Source organism: Pantherophis guttatus, chromosome 6, assembly GCF_059756535.1.
Source record: "Pantherophis guttatus breed Tessera chromosome 6, ASM5975653v1, whole genome shotgun sequence".
Lineage (NCBI taxonomy): Eukaryota > Metazoa > Chordata > Lepidosauria > Squamata > Colubridae > Pantherophis > Pantherophis guttatus.
In genome coordinates, this window is record NC_142068.1 from 37,978,235 (window position 1) to 37,999,147 (window position 20,913).

The 20,913-nt window shown below is 35.1% G+C and overlaps 2 protein-coding genes across 7 annotated transcripts in view; one reads left to right on the forward strand and one right to left on the reverse strand.

Moving 5' to 3' along the window:
• GPC1 (glypican 1) overlaps positions 1-12,233 on the forward strand; it is a 176,489-nt gene extending 164,256 nt beyond the window's left edge. For both annotated transcript variants that reach the window (XM_087872697.1, XM_034439496.3), the window contains 6 exons: positions 211-376; positions 1,519-1,649; positions 2,778-2,897; positions 5,683-5,816; positions 7,213-7,388; positions 8,808-12,233. In XM_087872697.1, coding sequence (XP_087728823.1) covers positions 211-376; positions 1,519-1,649; positions 2,778-2,897; positions 5,683-5,816; positions 7,213-7,388; positions 8,808-9,028 — 948 coding nt within the window. In that variant the 3' untranslated portion in view covers positions 9,029-12,233. The remainder of the gene's footprint in view (positions 1-210; positions 377-1,518; positions 1,650-2,777; positions 2,898-5,682; positions 5,817-7,212; positions 7,389-8,807) is intronic.
• Positions 12,234-15,794: 3,561 nt separating this feature from the next.
• Positions 15,795-20,913, reverse strand: part of ANKMY1 (ankyrin repeat and MYND domain containing 1) — a 38,697-nt gene continuing 33,578 nt past the window's right edge. For 3 of the 5 annotated variants that reach the window (XM_034439499.2, XM_087872699.1, XM_060683053.2), the window contains 2 exons: positions 19,506-19,547; positions 15,795-16,061 (listed from right to left, as the gene is read on the reverse strand). In XM_034439499.2, the coding sequence (XP_034295390.2) occupies positions 15,859-16,061; positions 19,506-19,547 (245 nt within the window). In that variant the 3' untranslated portion in view covers positions 15,795-15,858. The remainder of the gene's footprint in view (positions 16,062-19,505; positions 19,548-20,913) is intronic. The other 2 variants (XM_034439500.3, XM_087872700.1) reach the window with 1 other exon arrangement.

Here is a 20,913-nt window from a genome sequence, read left to right on the forward strand (position 1 = left end):
ATTAAATGGACTATGTCCAAGGATTTCATATAAGAAACAACCTAGTTGTCTATTTAATGGACTTAGTTTTAAAATTTATATAGATTATCTCTGCTCACGCACAAAAATACTTTTTCTCTTTTGAATACTGGGTTGCGTTTTAGGTTACATGTTGTGTTTTACGATTGTTATATTATGCCCTTAAGAAATAATTGTTTGTTTGTTTTTAAGGTCCCTCTGAGCCAGTATTGCAATCGTGCTATTATGAAGTTGATGTATTGTGCACACTGCCGGGGCATGTCAAACATTAAGCCATGTAATAGCTATTGCCGTAATGTCTTGAAGGGCTGCCTGGGCAATCATGCTGACCTGGACACTGAATGGAAGAACATGATTGGTAAGATCTACAGATGTCTGCCTGAAAAAATTGCTTTCATTGATGTTTTTTTAACTCTTTTTTTTCCTTTTAGTTAAGCAATGCAAGGTTGGAGATCAATTGATGCATGCATTAGAGGAATATTTTCAATATCTTTGAAGCATCACTTCTTCCTTTATGTAATTCTCCATATGTTTTGGAATTCCATAGTTCCCATAATGGATTATGAGTCTTTCAAGTTTTGCAAAAGACACCAGGATATATAAGATCCAAGTATTCATCAGTATCACAGATTGGATGATTTTAAGCAGTTAAAAAAATAATGACTTCAGAAAAAGCTGTTTTTAACAATGAGTAAAAAGTTCAGTCACCTTCAAATTGAATTCTATTTCTAGTAAACTACATGGGCACGTTCATGTAGAAAAAGTTTAAAAAATGATAATCGGTTCTCAAGCATAATTATAAAATTTTGTTTTGTATGTTGCTATTTAAATATTCTTAAATTTATTGTATCATTTTATCCTTATGACTTCTTTTTCTGAGGGGGACAGTATTTAACTGTTTGTGAGGATCTGACTGATTGATTGATTGAATGCTTTTGAGCCAGTGTTGACTCTAAATGACAACCACATAGATAGATTTTCTTCGTGATGATCTGTCTTTCGGTTCTTCCGGTTTTCCAACAGTACATCCATTGCCATTTTAATTGAGGCCATCCACCATTACAGACTCCTCAAGAGACCAAGGGTTTTGCATAATGGGTCCAAAATAGGAGAGGATGAGCCTATTCATATATGCCTTGAGTGAGAATTCTGCATTGATATGTTTGATGATCCATTTGTTTAGTTAGTTTATTGTCCATACAGTAGTATTCTCAAGAGTTTTCTCCAGCACCAAAGTTCAAAAGTGTCAATACTTTTCCAATCCTGTGTTTCTAAAGTCCAACTTTTGCCTACATAAAGTATCACAGGAAATGCCACTGTTTGCACTATTCTGATCTTTGTAGGTGTAGGTAAACCATGGTATCTGAATATCTAAGATATAAATAAATATATAAAATATTCCATTGATGTATGTTGCATTTTCAATATTGATTATAGTAATTACAAATGATTTGTTTGATATGCTTCTTAATCAGTATCATTTTATTTTTTTCCCAATAGATTCATTATTGTTGGTGGCTGATCGTTTTGATGGACCATCTAATGTAGATGTTGTAATTGGTACAATTCATGCTAGGATTGCTGAAGCCATTTCAAACATGCAAGAAAACAAAGAATCTATAACAGCCAAGGTAAGAACTAAATTGTGAACTTCAGAATATTTACCTCTTATATTTTTAATTGCCTGTATTTTTCTTATTGCTCCCTCACCCAACTCTCCTGAATATTCATGGCATTTCCTGTAAACAGTCACCGAAGCATGCAAAGTGACTTTGGATCACACCCTGGGTATTTTGAGCCAGTGACATTCAGTGACAAGTTACCATGAGAAGATTCCATTGTTTCTACTAATAAAAAATAGACATATTATGCTTGCCATTCTTCAGGGCTCAATAGGTGGAAAGGCACTTTTACTGTCATACAAGAATTATTAAACCCTAGACCTGTCATCTTTAATTTGTATGTGTTGACTGGAATGTGCCTCCTTCCCAATATAAGAGTGAGCTCACTGTCTCCTTCCCAGTATAAGAGTGAGCTCACTGTGAGATTTATCTGTCTCTTCCTCATCACGTTTGATTTCCAAACATTTGTCCTGTATGTGTTCCTGAACAGTGTGTGATATTTTAGCCCAGCATAAAAGAAATTTGCTCCATCACAAATCCAAAAACTGCAGCTTCCTATCCAATTGACCCTGATGTGAACAGCATAATTTGAGTTCCTGGACCCTAGCTATTATTCTCATGGAACAGAAGAACTGTAATTAAAGCTGCTGAGAGAAGGTGCATCAGGAACTGACTAGCAAGTAAATAAGTCACCAATAGACTGACAGAAAGAAAAAGAGAGAACATAGTAGTGCTGCCTAAAATATAGTAATATAATATAAGCCATCAGTTCAGAGAGTGAACATGTCTTCAAAATTCATTAATCATTAGATTGTTAAGGAAATCAACAAAAGAAAGCTCTAGGGTGGGATTTTTTATTCACTAATTACAGTATTATGCATATATGACAATCCATATCAATATTAGTGTCTGAGGGTTTAAGCAATTTAGAAAATAGAGCCTGTTGTGCTATATGTTTTTAAATCAGCCTTTTGAATCAAACAAAACAAAAATACTAGTATGAAATATATAGGAAATCAGAATAGCCTCATATCTGAAATGAATTGTAAGTAAATTTAATATTGTGAAGTAAATGTGCAGAGATTTACCTGGCAGAATTTTTTTTTTCTGAAATGTGATTTTCTTTTATTTCCCCAGATTTTTCAAGGTTGTGGAAATCCCAAACTCAATACAAAAGCTGCCAATGTGGAAGATAAGAAAAGGCGGGGAAAATATGTCACTGAAGATAAACCTTCTGGGCTTAGTTCAGAGAAATTTGTGAGTGCAGAGGGTTTGTTTGATTTAATTCTGCGCTAGAACTGTTTGTGTAACCTGTTAATCAAAATGCTCATTGGGCCTCGTAAAGATGTTCATTGTGTGAAGGAATACCTATAAGCACAGTTTAGTTTCAATGTGTAGCCTTTCTTTCTTTGGAAGAGTACACATCACTAATCTGTAAAAATGAAAGTACCCTTTTAGCTAATAATCAAGACACTTTTTTAAACACACCAAATCCTTAGCAGTCCTGCTTACCAATATAAGGAGTTATTTTTCACATGTTTAGGCTCTCAGCAAGTAAAAATGTTTCTATCTCATCTAATAATCATGGGCACCTCAGACCCATAGAGGGCATACTTCACAATAACAATAAATTGCAGTTATATCGTGTATTTTAGAAATGGGCAAATCTCTAAAATTTTGCAATATTGCTGTCACAAAGAGACCATCATGAATTATTTGCTTGGCATGCTCCTGAGCCGGTATCTGCTTATTCTGGTAGCTGTTGAGCTAGGGCTGGAAAGGGAGAGAAGATGCTGAAAGACTGAGGGAGAAGGACCAAGGAATAGAATATTGGTAGCAGCAAACAGGAGGGAAGATCACTGAGAAATGACATACACATCATGCAAAGGAGGCAATAGTAGTAACATGTATGATTCTAAAGGAAAGGAAAAAGGGACACCAGCCTGCTGTACTCACTGTATAAAATCATTCTGGGATCCCTTTGCAGTTCAGCTAAACTACAGCCAATCTTTGAAAGAAGATAAACACTTTGAAAGAACATAATATGTTTGTAAAATAGAGACAGCTGATGGATTGAGTCTCCCCAGATCGTATCCAACATCTAAACACTGCTAGCATTGGCAGCAAAATTCCCCTGATTATTAACATAAGATTCAAATCAGGTAAATGTGATCTGCCACTACTTTGCAGAAGTAAAGATACATAAATAGTCTTTCTCAATTGAAAATTATTGCATCAATATGCAATTAAAGTGTCTTAACTGTAAATATTTTAGTATGGAGTAGCCAGTTTACTTTTCCTTAATAGTGTCTTGAAACATAGCCTTTCTCCTGCCTTTGTTTTGGGATGTCCTTCAGTAGCATCCAAAGTTCCATTTCCATTGCTAGCCTTTATTCTACACTAAATAATTCTCACTATCAGCCACATTCTTCAAAAGAACAATCAAGAATATTTTCTCATTTGCTTTATCGATCAGATTTGTTATTCCCTTTTCATTATTATTGTATGAATCCAAAGCAGAAGTGCAAACTAGACATAAATTCATAAAAATATGAAGTCTTTATCAGATATAAAAAGTGTTATCTTAGAATATTGTCTCTGAAAATTTATGCCATTAAACGTTTCTTGGTCTGTATTTAATACTTACATATTCCTAGGGCTATCTTTTCTTGTTTTGCCACCTACAATTTTTTAGGTATCTTATTCCCTTTCTTACATTTCTCAGTTAGAGCAAAAATCTGATCTGCACATGCCTTCCCTGGCATAAAATCATAATGGTCTTCCTAAATTTTGGCTCATGTCATCTCTTGTATCCTTTTAGTCTCAGTTCTTGCAAAATATCTTCCCAGCACACATAAACTAATCTTCCTGTAGCATTTGTCTTTTTTTCTCATGACTTACCATTGTAGAAAGGAAGAAAAATGGCATTCTTTCAAGACTCAGTCAGATGTGTAATCTTCACACATTTAAAAAAAGCCATACAACCACAGCCCTATGCAAACTACATCTGCTTTTCCAATTTATACATACAAACTTATCATTTTCCCATTTTCTTAAAGCATTTCAAGTTTCCATTTCATCCATTTTCCTTCATACAAACAAATATACAATAGCATCCATTTTTCAAAACCTCCCTTTCATTCCCATATAAAATTCAAAAATACTCCCTCCAGTCATCCTTCAGTTCGGTTTCCTCTCAAAACATCTTATCACTTTTATTTTTAATTTCACTCATTTCATCTGTCTTCTAATACTTTTTACTGTAGGACGCATGCAGTCATCCTACTTCAACAGTTGTTTCTTTGATTTCTTTCTTGTATTTTCACGGCCATTTCATGGCCATCAATCTGATATCCTCATCTCCTTCATCCTTGCCCTTTCATAGTTTCACAGTTATAATATATAGTTATTATTTTCATTTCATTTGTTAATGTATGCTCTTTACCATTTACTCCTCCTTCATGTCACAAACTATATGCCATTGTTATCATATGATTGCCCCACAGATATAGACCTCTGACACCCATTATGGCTTTTAAAAATCAAGACTTTCACATAACACTTTTTAATAAAATAGATGAGATATAGATTGGTTTACTAGCCTTCGTAGTTTTAATGCCATGTGTATTATCACCAGATAATGATAAGAATAATATTGATCAGTTAGGACAGTATGTGATAAATATAACTCAAAATTAATTTTATCTCAAGCACAGCCATACTATTTTATACAAGTTAGCATTTCTAAGCTGGAGATTTCCTTACAAGCCAATGTAACATACAAAATAACGTATCAATTCAGGGATGGTTACAGCAGAAAATGGAAGGGAATGGAATGGAATGGAATGGAATGGAATGGAGTATGGAACGAATTTTGTTTTTAGTTTATTTTGTTTTTAGTCACAGTACAATTGTCTACTATTTGAATGCTCTTGGAATGTGTTCTAATATAAATACATAATGTACATAGAATTTTATGTACATTACATTTAAAGCTGTTAAAAGTATTTTCTGCAACCTTAATCACTCTTCTTAATGACAGGTTTCAGATGCCAAAGGGAAGCTGAGGGATGTAAGAGACTTCTGGGCTCTCCTCCCAACAACACTTTGCAATGAAAAAATATCATCTGGTTCTGTAAATGAGGATAGATGCTGGAACGGAATGACCAAAGGCAGGTAAGGCTAATCAGCTGTGAAATAATGAGAACCATTCACTATCCCATCTATGCTTCAAAACATTTAGGCTATGCATAGCAAATATTTGACATTTCCTTTTGTATTGTACTGTTTTTCTTTAAACTTTTTTTTAAAAAATTCATCTTTTTAAAGATAAAAAACACATTAAAACAGTGCATAAATTTCTAAATAGAAGCATTTCTTGAAAATATTGTTAATGAAAAAAAATGAGGTGTGTCAACTTAACACATAAATTATAGGGTATGAAATAGTCACCAGAAAGTATTGACTTTTCTTTAGTTCCAAACAAACAGACCTTGGAGATTGTTGGGACAAATAAGAGGGGCATCAGAAATGACTTACATAAATTGATATAAAGAAGGAACTCCTCAAATAACATTATTCAGTGTTTTGGGGATTATCAGATGCAATGATACCAAGCCAAGCCACATTGGGAGTCTCAGAGTGTCATCTACCATTTTTATGATGTTTTAGAGCTTGGAAAAGTGAAATGCTATTACAGGGGTGGATAGGAAAGGAATCAAATGAGATGAGACAATAATTAATTGCCCCATCTTTATTTAAAAAAGATCCCTGCAAGCAGGTGAAGCTCAAAAGAGAAGACTGATCTAAAAAGGTTTAGGCAGCTATACACAACATTCACTAGTATTATAGTTCCATTTCCCTAAGTGGTTCTTGACCTTTTCTTCACCATGGACCCCTTTAAATACCACTAAGACTTAAGATTTAGATCATAACATTTCTTCATGCCTTTGTGGATTCCCTGTGATGACATCATGGCTTCCCACAGGTCTGCAGACCACAGATTGAGAACCAGTAACCTAGGTAATTGCAACTGCCCTTGAGAGTCTTCTAGCTGTCTTCTGTCTAAATACTAAAATAAATTTGGCATTTATCAGAAGAGGAAGCCCAGTACCACAGCTATCAGCTTGCCAGAACAGTGGAGAGACTTGTAACCTCTCTCAAATTTAGTATACCCTGAAAAACTGATTCACCATCAGAACTCAGACTTACTTCAAGACCCTCTTCCTCCAGGGACAAGTTTTCCACAGGTGCCAATAGTTCCACTACATTCCTGGACCGATGCAAAAAAGCATCAAGCAGAAATTCATAATTCATGTCCAAAGGTTCACTGATTAGATTCATGAAATACAAAGATGAATTAAAACAATAACTTTTCATTTTCTCTTTTTTTTTTTTTGCCACTTTCCCATGGTAACTAGCTAGTAGATAACAATAAGAAAAGAAAATGGGAAATCAATTTAAAAAAAGAGTGGGTTAGGTTCCCACCCACCCAGCAAGTCTGGTTGGATCTCCATGAAGTCCAGTTCTTCAGAATTAGCTTTCAGCATGAACATATACATACTCTTTACAGATACCTTCCAGATGTGATGGGAGATGGTCTAGCCAATCAGATCAATAACCCAGAGGTTGAGGTCGACATCACCAAACCGGACATGACTATCCGTCAGCAAATCATGCAGTTGAAGATTATGACAAATCGATTGCGCAATGCATACAATGGAAATGATGTGGATTTCCAGGATACAAGTAGGTACAAGCTGAGAAAGTGGGACTAGTCATAACATTTCATGTTTAGTAAGCAAACGAGAGGTTCATACACAGTTGTGATACACAGTGGAAGAGTGGAAAATTATCCCTCTGTTCATTTTCAAGGACTGGATTTTTAATCTGGAAGAAGACATTGCTCAAGTATCAAAAGCATTAATGTTTCCTGATGATCAAAATGCCTTTCTTCTTGTCAGGTATCTCCAAAAATGCATGTATCCACAACTCTCATACACTAATCAAAGTTAATCTAGTGTGAGAGTGAGTGAGGGACAGTTAAGGCATTGTATAATGGATAATGAAAGTAGAGTGAATCACCCAGATTAATATGTGAAATAAATTCTGCCCCAAATGGAGCCCCTATAGCCCAAGAATTCTTATAATTTCAGAAGAAGAGAATTTAGATAACTCAGGATGGACTTGGAGTCCTCAATGTTCTCCAAGCTTGCTTGTTTGTTTGCTTGCAGATACTGTATTTCATTACCCAACTATGTAATATCAGTCAGGTTATAAAACATCTGCAAGCAAACAACCAAACTTGGAGTCATCAAGGACTCCAGAATTGTGAGGCATAAAAGATCAGGTCCACACATGAAGATTCAATTAAACTGATTTATGGCTGAAGCCTATGCCCAAGAACCTTCTGAATTGACCTCTAGGTCAACACCTAGAGTTAGATAGGGGCCAGTGGCACTCAAGGGGAAGGGGAATTGGACTTAATTAGCCTGAGGCTATGTAATGATTCTATGCTGGTCCCCCTTTTCATTTCACTCCCAGGTTCTGTCATTCCTTCTCTACATTAATTCTTATAATTAATTTAAGAATCTTTCTTAAAATTAATACTCCTATTGCAAGCCTAATCTGAAATTTGTCTGAATCTAATTATTTACTTTAATTCAAGATCCCCAGGCATTTTGGACTGGTAGATAGATCTGAAACTTGAAGAATATATCTTAAGGCTGTATTTCAAAATTACTATTGCAGAGTGGAGGCTTACCAAGAAGTTGTCATGATAGGCATAGTCAGTCATGAAATACTCATTTCTCTGGCAAAATAATTAGGTTGCTCCCCACCCTTTCCTGTGTTCTCCATGATGTTCTCAGTCATTTCAGTTCTCCATTTGGTTCTGAGGAGATTAGCATAGTTCCAAGGATATATCCTGGGATGCAGCTTTTACCATTATAGCCACCCACTATTGTTAAATTCCACGACTAGCCAGGGATTCAATCTAGGACCAACTAACATTTTGAAAAAGAAAGATTATGCTGGATTTGAATCTAACTCTGCCTTCTTCCATTATTCATGACAAGCAGTTGCAGATTAACCTCTACAAAAAAGATATTGGCTACAATTCAGTCTTTTGAAGAAGTACCATACTAATTTGAATTTTGTCTTGGCCAGGTGATGACAACAGTGGTTCTGGAAGTGGGGATGCCTGCCTGGATGAAATCTGTGGCAAAAGACTGTCCAAGAATTCTAGCACCCGGCCACCAGAAATACATCCTATGCCTAAACAGTCAGGACAAGGCATTGGTGGAAATAACAGCAATGTACTTTTGCCTTCATACTTCCTTTTATTACTTTCTTTGGTTGCTATAGCAGCCCAGTACCTGTGGCGGTAACTTGTTTGAGCAACTGCAAAAGAAACTGTAGTGGCTAAGTCTTAACTTTGCCAAAATGGTGGACATATTTAATTCAACTTGATTCAACTTGGCAAAATGAGAGAGACAAAAGTTCTTGATGGTTTGTGATAATCTGGCAGTGCTAGAGTTGGTTATTTTTCCTTTTCTTCCTTCCTTTCTTTCTTTCAAATATTGGGCCTTTTCTTCTGTCCTCCATTTAAAAAAGCCTTTAATTTGCCAAAAGGAGAAACCTAGGGGCTATGACAGATCTGACAGGTAGGTTCAATGACAGAAGAAATACCCCCCCCCCAAGGCAACACCATTTTCATTGACTGGAATAAAAGATATGCAATATCTCATATTTTTATTTAACTGTGGCATTATATTTGGTTCAGAACAATACGTCTTTTTAATTTATACATTTTCAGACTGCTCTAAAAGGGTTTCAGCTCATAATTTTCCATTCACCAAAGGGAAAGGAGTCTTTCCCTTGCATAAGATGTAAGAGTATTATTTTGTACAATCTCAATTAACATCTCAATTAACAAATGAATTCTTTATCCCAGAGTTTGGAATGAAGGTCCTTAATTTTATAAAAAAAAAATTCTGCTAATAATACCAATAATATTATTCCCACATCCATAGCAATAGCAGTAAAAGATTTGTGTATTGCAGGATCCTTTGAAAATAGCTTTCAAATAAAAATAATAATAATAATAATACGGAACAGTATACACAACATTGTGGTAAAGAAAGACATGGGAGGATGTCGTTCCAGAAAGCCTACTTTGAGCTAGAAGAAGAAAAAGTTCCTATTTAATAAGATGATAAGAATCAATATTTACCAAAGGAATAATGCAAAAAAAAAGAAGTGATTTTTCGTGTGTGTATTATTACTTATCCTGTAATCAAAACTAGAATTTGCATGAATTGGTGAACTTAGGGTCAAGTTAGATACTGTCTAATATATATCTAGAAATTTGTTTATCGAAATCTCTACTACCTGAAATTTTAAAGGAAACCTGCTCAGAATTATGTTGGTGGAAAGAGTAAGCAGACCAAAACTATCCATATGTTGGTTTAATTAATTTGATGCCTATCAGAGAGAGATGTCCCATCACAGATTTACACGTGTGTGTGTGTGTATGTGTGTGTGTGTGTGTGTACACAATTCTCTGCCTTGGGTCCTGAGCTTTACTTCTAAGCGTCTTTTTTTCTTTTTTCCAAATTATATCAAACCAACCCTACCATTCTGACTGAATACTAGGAAGACCTTGAAATGAATTAACATTGATGTTAATTAACTTTAATACATATCATAGTTTCTCTTTGAGAAGCAAGTGATGTGAAAGCATAACTTTTATTTAAAATATATAGGCTTTTCATAAATGCTGAAATGTTTCTATTCTTTGTCTTAAAGCAAAAACAATAACAACCCGAATGTTGTGCTTCTTGTAACAGCAGTCAGAGGTAGAAACTATTCTACAATTCTGAAACATTCCTAGTTACAAATAAGGAAACCATTTCTAGCATCTTAGCATTCAATGGGATGAGACAAGAGTAGAGGCAAATGAATTCAGTTGAAGGATTCTGGTTCTGCTTTGTTAATTATTGGGAAAAATTAGTTCCCTAATCACCCCATTCAGTATTGGAGGATCTCTAAGATTTGAAAACTTGATTAACAAACAGCAATGCCAGAAGGAATTCTTTGTAGCAAAATACATCTAGTTTTGTACACATTGTTTAAATCCCTATGAGTAAAACAGTACTCCTTTCCACTTTCATTACTGATTTAGTCCATTTAAAACGTTTTTTATTTTCAGTTACATTATTCTTAAACTCAATGTGTTCGTAAAGAGAATACATATGAGGCATGGAAATCAAATATCCTGCCTTCTTTGAACATGCTTGAATGCAAGAGAAGTGGAAAGTGCCACATTGAATTAGTCTTGTAAATGTATGTCTGTAAATACACAAAGAAATAAACTGCTATACATCATGCAGGGGAAAAAATATTTGCCATTTCCTTCTCTGAATGAAAATCTGCCAACTTGCTGGAGAGCTGTAAACTCAAAACAATTTGGAGCCTTTTCTAAGACTCAAACTATGTGTGATGTTGACAATGTATTGTTTTTTAGAAACCTGAAGCCTCCCTGAATCATTTCTTTTTAAAAAAAAAAAGGAATATAAAAAAAAATGAGGTGCAAAGTTGAAAGATTGTTCATGCTTTAAAAATGATTTAGAAGAGGTCTCTGTGATATGTGGGAATATGAACACAACACCTCTTTAAGGTAGCTGCATCATTTTTGGGGATTTCCTATTAACTTGATAAAGCACAACTCTTTTAATTAGTTACATTAGAGATACACGTCAGCATTACTTTAACAGGATAATTCATTAAAACAGCAAGAAGCATGAAAAAAAGGCACTGTCGCTTTGAAGAAGTGGTGCATATATTCCCACACATTCTGAAGCACCTTTTTAAAATCATTGCTAGAGCACAACCAGCCCTAGAAAAGAGCAGAGTCAGGTACATCCTTCTTCACTAGCTGAAAGACCAAATGAAATGAAATTACAGCCAGCAACAAAAAGGAGTATCCTGCCTTGCATATACTTTATGCTCTTCAATCTAGCATCAATTCTCTGCTTGATATAAAATTGGAGAGCCTGATTTAAATGAGTCTTCCACCATTGCTCAGCCTTTGAGCCCCAGTCTTCTGTCATAGAATAACAATTTTTTGAGGTTTATTTTTGTTATGGCAGTACTACATTTTGGTATTAAAAGCATTATGCTACAAGGTGTGATCTGTTTCAAATCCCTTGAAACAGAAATGAGTCATGGATGTATAACATTTTTTTTTTCATGTGCCATAATGTCTGTTTCAGAAGGAGAAAGGGGTCAACAGAAGCTTTAACAGAGCATTGCTATTTATCCTTTCAATGACAAAAACCTGTTGTTTCTGGTGGGCTTGTTAAGGAGTTAAGATACAAATATATCAAGACTACATCTTGGCTTTTTTTAAAAAAAAGCAAAACAAGTGCAGTTCTGTCTGCAAAACATAAGATTTATTTCACGTTATCGACAAACTTGATCATTTATATATATTTCTTTTGGTTACCAAGTTACTTGTAACTATCTTGCACTGTTGAATTATGTTCTTTGAATCCTTGTATAAATAAATAAAAAAAAGGCTGGAGACTTAAATAAGTATGAATACCATTTGGAACAGGATGATGTATTCTTTTGCTTTATATAAATTCAATAGTAATACTGCAGGTCGCCAACTGGCTTCATGAAAATCAGAATGTGCATTAGATCACTTATAATAATAGCACTGAAAAGTGTTATGAAATTCCAAAATACATCCCCAGCCAATCAACATAACTATTCCATAGATGTCTATCATATCGCAAAGAAATGGCATGAAGTTCATTCAGAAATAAGGCCAAGTAAAATTTAGAATCTAATACTGCATACGGTTTTGGAATTGTAATGGAGAACTGCAGGGACAATGTAAACATTCGGACACAAGAACGGATCATTTGTTCTATGGGTCTATTGTATGTGAAGCTCCTACCGTAGTTTCTGCAAATGGTATGGCTTGCTCTGTAGAAAACAAACTTTTATTGCAATGAATCACATACTTTGCCAGATACGTGGGATTGAACTGTGGTTTTATCTTGAATGGATACCAAGCATTACTGAATAATGCACCTGCCGGAACAATCTGAGCCATGGAACACTCATTATATATCAATAACTGAAAAGTAGCCATTGTTGAACCAATCTGTGGAAATGAAAATCACCATTTTTTGGGAGGGAGGGACTGTTTGCTTGGGAATTCAGCCTGAATAGGCTTTCTTTCCTCTTCAGTGACCTCTTGTCTCATCTCCTTCCAATTTTGTTCTCCCTTTTTTTATTCCTCTACCCAATTACCACCTTTGTATTTCCTCCACCTCCATCCAGTTTTCTTTGACATTTTTACTAGTAGATAGTCAATATATGCATAGTAGTCTGTTGTGGGTGTGACTGTTGTTATGCAGTTGTTATGCAGTTCTTTACCCATTAAATATTGCACATTCTTAAGACTGCATAATTAAAAACCCTGAGTTATTCTCCACCAATCAGAGCTCTATGACTGACAGCCATCGTTATAACACACATCTGGAGTGCAGCTGTCATATTTCAGACAGTTCTCCATTACAATTCCAAAACAGTATATAGTATTAAATTAGCCAATGAAGAGGGGTGGACAGATTAATGGGTGCTAAATTCGTAATTTTAACTTCACAATTGGAACTGTGTGGCTTGAGTTGAATTGTCCAAGCTATGATGGTAGAAACCCAGATGAAAAAGAGGAGTGGCTCTTACATACAAATGAAGTGTCTTAGCTTAGCCAGAAAATATTTTCTTGGGAGAAAAGAATTTATATCCATCTTGTGATACATGAATTTATATTCCTTGTGTCCCCATCACAGCTATGAGGGATGTAATGACAGCATACATTTTCCCAGTAGGGTAAGTTCTGCTAATATGATTCACCCTGGAACAAGTTAGAAAATTGTTCCTACAAGAAGTTTCCTGATGTGTCAAGAAAAGAAAGTATTTTACTGCACTCATAATTCCAAGACCTTTATATCTAGATTGTTAGATATATAGTTTCTATGTATAGTCTCATCTCAAGAATGCCAAATTGTACTACATATTTTTGAATGTTGACTTGAGTACCCAAGGAGCTCATGGGTGGTGGTATCATCAAGGATAACCTGTTTACATATTCAGTAGCAAGTACCTCTATGCCAACTATAGAATAAGTAACTCAAACTGTACGTTCATTGGTTTAGTTTAAATGCTGTTGAGGTAAAGCAGACCAGATCGGAATTCACTGGGATAAGAATGATTGATTTCACAGAATAATGCGAACCTTTAGCATATAATTTTTAAAAATTGAACTGGGGAGGATAGCTCCAGATAGAGGTTTTCGAATTCTTTACTTCCAAAAATAATCAAGCAGGTTGTCTTCTGTAGAGCTTGTACTCTGTCCAAGCTCACCCAAATATCAATACAAGCAGCAATAATAATAATAGACAGTTATTGAGGGAGCATGTAAGCAAACAATATGTTTGCAAACACCTACAGTTTTCTTATGTTATGACAAGTCCCAGAACTGAGTAAAAACTATCAAAGCATGGTTAAACATCCAAAGCATTTATTTAGGTAGGTAGCCATATACTTATATATACAGATTTGTAAACACAACTTACAACCAGTCACTTACTGACCATTCAAAGTTACAAAGACCCTCTCGGGGAATTTACAACCTGGATTCAAAGTTCTGATGATTCCTCCCAGTCACATGACCACACTTTTGACATTTGGCAAGACAGTTGCATTCTCTACCACTTGCAGTGTCCTATGATGACATGACTGCATTTTATGAGGTTTTTGCAAAAAAAATAACATTTACTTACAATTTTCAGCAAAACTGGCCCGTAGCAAACTATGGATTACAGTGTACACTTAACGACAGCTGCAAAAAAAGGTCATAACATTCGGTTGGTCGTGGGTGACCCAATTTATGACAATCACGAGTTAGGACTGTGATGTGCAGGCGGGTAATTCAAGGACTACCTGCATATATTGGGGGATAACTGATAGAGGGAGGGAAGGACCAGGTGGGGAGAGTTTTGGCTTCTTAAGTTCCAGGTTTACAGACATTTGCTACTCTTTCTGGATACATTCCTAGCCCCCCCCCCCACTTTATTAAAGGAATAGATATCATTAACTTAAACTCACTTCTAAGTAATTATACACATAAGTGCCATGTTATATAAACATAAACTATTTTATTTATATTCATAACTAAAATAAGAAAACATGTTTTAGAAATAGTTCAATTATGTAATATCTGAAATATATTACAGCAGAGGCATAACAATAGGATACTTCAATATTGTTAACACCATCAGTAGCTTTAAGCAAGACAACTGCTAGCCTTTTTTCATCGTAATTACAAGTACAGACACTGCTAAATTCTACCCCAATTTTTGCTGACTGCAAAAGGATCTGTAATTGAAAAGATCACTAATAATGCGATGTTTCAGTACCAAGCCTACAGGGGATTGCATATAAAAACAATTGCCTCATTCAATAATGCTTTAAGTTTTCCAACTGAGCTTCAACTAAAAGAAGATCTGTGCTGTGTTATTACCTTGAACAGAAACTTTTAATCATGAATTCTACCAGTTTAATACTGCAAATCAGATTTCAAGGATTCAATTTTAAAAGTCACCCCTCACAGATGACTGAGAGCTTGTGGAACAGCTTTCTTTGTTTTTGTCAACTGAACAGATGAAACAATTTTTTCAGTTCTCTAACTCATACGCATTTAAAATCAATAAAAACTAATTCTCCCTGGTTTCTGAAATTCCTGGAAGCACAATAACAGAAGGATACACACATTTATGCTAGTACTAGAACCATCAACTGCTTGGCAAAAAGCACATCGAGTTAAACAATTATGAGGGTTAATGTTACCCATCAGCTAAGGAATTTGAAATGTCTGTATCACCAGAAGAGTCATTCTATCTTCTCAAGTTAAAGTGTGGTAAACCTTATTAGATTCTTTTTTAAAAAAATTCCTATTTATTGAAAAGAACAGACTTTGGAAGAGTATGGGCATTTCATTATTACATCCATAAATGAAAATACCAGGCATTTGTTTAAACTGGTTCCCCCAAAATAACACAAGAGTACACAAGTGTCTTTTCATCCTTATGCAGCATTTTGAACATCAAATTTATCAGACCTGCATCATGAAAAATAACATCTAAATGAAACTATAGTTTCCAGTGTAAGGGAGATCTGCTCGACTGCTAGCCTGCACAAGGGTTCGTCGTCTTCTATCATGTTTCCACTTTTCCATCTCTTCCTTTTTATGCCTGGCTGCTGCCTGCTTCTTTGCTTTCGTGTCCTTTGTTTTTAGGTATTGAACAGACACTTTTGTTTTAATGCTGGCTTTACGTTGTCTCACTGCCAGAAAGAACAGATAGACAATTAGCATTTTTCAAAGCAGATTATAATAGTTATTTAATTATATTTCTATGCACATATGCACGGAATTAGAAAAACTTACTCAGTGCACAACTAAGAAAAAATAAATCCTGCCTTCCTGTCATCCCACTGTAGATTATACAGCTGAGTTATAAACTCATCCAAGTTTCAATAACCTCAATTTATGATAAGCAATCAAAGCGCCTCCTGGTGGTCACTATAACAGACACGGGCTGTCATTTTATTATGAGCGGATTTGATCTCACAACAGTGGAAGACAGGTTGATATACTTGTCCAATTCTAGCTGGTGAATTAATCTTCAGCTGTCTCTTTACCGTGCCCATCTGTCTTCAACAGCATTTCTTTCCATATTATACTCACCACCCTCCACCAACCCCATTCAACCTTCTCTTACCCAAGCATACATACATATATATACGTTGCATTTATACCTAATTGTGTCCTGTAAATTTAAGCTCACCCCTTAATCATAAACACCTCCTCTCTGAGAAGTCCACAAAAAAAAAGATAAGTGGAAAACAAAAAGTTATCAAAAATATTTCAAAACCCGGTCCAGTAGGACAGCCCTCAATACAAAACAAGCCTTTTCATAGTTGCTGTTTTATTGGAGAACAGTAAGGCTAGGGAAGAAAAGGTAGGAAAGAAACACAATGCAAAAAAAAAAAAAAAGGCACACTGCAGATAATGTGTGCAAGCAGAGCAGTCAGCACGACACACTGACAAAAGTTAACTTCTTTCTTTTATGACTGCTGCTAAAACTCGTATCATGGGCAGGATAATGAATCTGAACAGCTGGCTAGTTTTGGAATATACAAGCTAAATCTTCACCATCCCTTTGATACAATCTACCACTTAGCAGACTTTACTCCATCTATAAATACTTAGGTTCATAATTTTCATGTCATCTTACAACATACACTATGAAGCATTCGTAAACATTTCAATTTGGAATATGGAATATCAAAATCTGACATAGCTTTGAAACCAACAGTAATAAGAAGCAGTGTTAGAGTACTAGTGCAAACATCCTATGTATTCACAGTTTAAATGCAAAGTTTATAAAGGGATCAAAGAAGGGATGGGATCTTTCCAGAAATAATATACTAGGATTTCATATTATTCCAATTAGAGACAAAAGTGAAGGGGTATCTTAGGTAAAAGTTGTAGATGCACAGGGAGCTTTTGAATTAAAAATACATATACAGGAAATGGAAGATGGGTATAATCATTATGGAGAAAATAGAAAATATCTGTAAAAATAAAAGCTACATCTGAGTTTCAAAGGAGCCAACAGATGTCATCTCTGATCTTCGAGAAACCAAGAACATAATATAGGACCAGAGAAGGACAAATGCTCTTATCTTCAAAAAGAGAGTAAGAGATAGATAATTACTGATCAGTCAGCAAAACTTGGAACTGTTGATTAAGCAGTTGGTGAATATTTTAAAAGAATACATTGGCTAGGATAAGGTATCACAGGTTTATTAAAAATAAATCACCACAAACCTACCTGACATTTACTTTTTCTAATAAAGGGAAAAGTTTAATTGACCACAGGATAGTGGTCAGTTAAATTACAGAATAGTGAACATTGATTTCAAATATTTGATGAAGTCTCTAATGAAGACCATGGCAGTATGGAGATGCTTGAACTATACCCCGCCCCCAAGTATGTATGATTCTGTGTCAGAACTAGAAGTTTGGGTGTAACACTACTGGACCTTTCCAGCTCTAGGCCTTTTCTTGCTCAACATGTAGTACAGTAATTTTAGCTGACTTGGATGAGTGATCATGTTGTATGATTATCAAATTTGCAGATGACACAGGTGGAGGAGAAGGAATTATAAACTCCTTAAAAGACAGCATCAAGATCAAGATTCAGGAAGGTCTTGACAAGTTGAACCTATAGTCCTGAATCTGGCTGAGAAAAATCCAAGCCTTTTGTATATGATGGAGACTACAATCCTGAGCAGCCGTATATGCAAAAATAATTAGGGTGTCTTGGTGAATCATTAGGCAAATATGAACTAAAATGGTGATGCAGCTACAAAAAACCAAATGCTAGATCTCATTAACAGAAATATGACAAGAAAATACTTGTTCCTGTCTATTCATGCATTTATCGTATTATAGCTAGAAACTGTATCCAACAAAGTATTTTAGGAAGGGCAATAATAAACTGGATACTGTGCAGAAAAATCACATGCTTGATATGATAATATATTCTGGAAGAAAAAGTTTATGAAGCACCGGGTAAGTTTTGTTTAGAGAAAAAATAAATGCAGGAAGATGTGATAGCTATCCTTAGGTTATCTAAATGTCTCTGAAAGCCTGGCTTTTTTCCTAGGCCTTGATTTGGTCTTGATGGCAAGTCTTTTCTTATAGGATTGTATATGCTAATCCAGGGGTGAAATGCTCCTGGTTCGGACTGGCTCGGGCGAGTAGGTAGCGATGGCGGCGGGCAGTTCGGAGAACCGGTAGCAAAAATCCCTGCCCCCACCCCCCCATACTGAGCCACGCGATCATCAGAGCCTTTTTTTTCTTTTAAATGGCTCTGACAATCCAAGCTCTGAAGATCCCAGCTGAGTTGCCTGCTAAAAACAAAAAAAAACTTGTTTTCTTTTAAATGGCTCTGGTGATCCAAGCACTGACGATCCCAGCTGAGTTGCCTGCCAATCAGGCAACTCAGCTGGGATCGTCACAGCCTTTTGAAAGCATTTTTTTACATGGTTTTACATGTAAAAAATGGTTTTAAAAGTAAAAAAAAAAATTGGCCACGCCCATCGTCACATTATCCCACACACACACCAAGCCATGCCCACAGAACTGGTAGTAACAAATTTTAGATTTCACCCCTGTGCTAATCTGAATAATTTCTCTTAGGGATGTACATTATTCTTTCCTTATTTATTGCTCTTATTATTGTTTTGTGCTGTACACTGGCCAGAGTTTTTATGGGTAGAGATAGATAGATAGATAGATAGATAGATAGATAGATAGATAGATAGATAGATAGATAGATAGATAGATAGATAGATAGATGATAGATATATAGACATTTCTGAGTTCTTCCAGAAGACAGCTTAAGAACCAATGTGTTTACATTACTAAAAATAGATTTTAGCTGGACAACAGGAAAGATCTAATGATAACAGTCAATGGAATACATTACTTTGCAAGATGGGGAACTACTTCACTGGAAATATTTAAACAATAGATGTATGGCCATCTTTTGAATATGTTGCAGTAATGGCTTTTGATAACGGGGCTGAATTAGATGATTACCAAGATTCCTTTCAACTCTATTTTCTAAGGCTCTGTATGAAACAACATTACTATGTAAACCAAAACCAAAACCAAATGTGATTAATGAAAGAGGTTAGTAATGGGAATTTACTTACCCTCCCTAACAGGTGGGACTTCTTCAGACGAAGATGTACTCTCTTTTGCAGCAATAAAATAAGTTGGAAAGACATTTCAGAATGCACAATAGTATGAAATAAGGTAATGTATGTCTCAAAGAACCTGTATGTCTGTGTATGTCAAAATCCAATAATGTGATTTGTTTTTTATTAAATTAAAAGTTACAAAAAATTATGGTTCTCTTAAATACATTCCTAAAATACAGGGCAATATTTTCAACATACATAACACAGTAAATATAATCTTAGACATTAGATTTTTTTATACATTAAAATATTTTCTGCAGTTACCTTAATCCATGTGCACATGAACAAGTTAATGTCTTAAAACCCTTTAATTCCAATTTATTCTTCAAAAGGAAAAGTTAAAATAAAATAGTCTTAAAGAGATATAGACTATTCCTTAGAAATAAATATTTACATGAACCAGTAGCTGACTCCTTAAGCCAGCAGCATCCTCAGGTGAGTGTCAAAAAAACAAAAGAAACAAATACAACTGTCGCAGCATAGTAGAGCTTTATTCATGCTACTATAACTGCCATCTTGATTTTTCAATGCTCTCTAGGAGGTCACCTCATGTTTTTTTAAATATTGCCCTCCTGTGGGAAATCTATTTTTGTACATAAAACATGAAGACAATATAGATATGATGTGCTGCTAACAGCGTTCATGTGTCGATGTTCTCAGGTTACCACATCACAGATTACTGGAAATTATATACATTAATATCAACAGTCTTAAAAAAATACATTTTCTAGTAATTTAAATCATTTTAACCGTATTTCACTAAAATCGTTCAGGCATTCGTATGATGAGATTTATGTCCTTATCGCCATTCTGAAGAAGCACCGGATAATACAGCTTCCAAGGTTTAGCTGATCTGAACGATGGAGATCTCACTGTACCAAACATGGTGAAAAAGATGAACCACTATAAAAAACTGAGTTCAAATACATGCCTTAGCGTGAAAATATTGACTGATCAAGTTCTTAGTTCCACAATTCTGGATAGTAAACTTATCAGCACTGAAGGAGGTGTAATACTGAAAGACAAACTTAATTGAAGTAAATGCTTCTGAGGAAAGAACTGCATAATCTCAATCTTCTCAATCTTTTGCTTTGTATTAATTGCTTTCATCTTACTTTCTTCTGATAAGAACTAGGATGATAACCAAACTCATATTTGATTTTCAGACTGTTTGATGCAATCTTGATCCAATATCTTTGTGAGCAAATAGATTTTATCACAATCTGGAAAATTTAACATTAACCTCAGTATTAAACAATTTCCTTCCATAGAGTGTGGAAACTTAATTAATATTGTAAATAGCACACTTTTATGTTCATTGGCCACTTCTTAGCAACTGGGAGGGGGAAATAGGGGAACA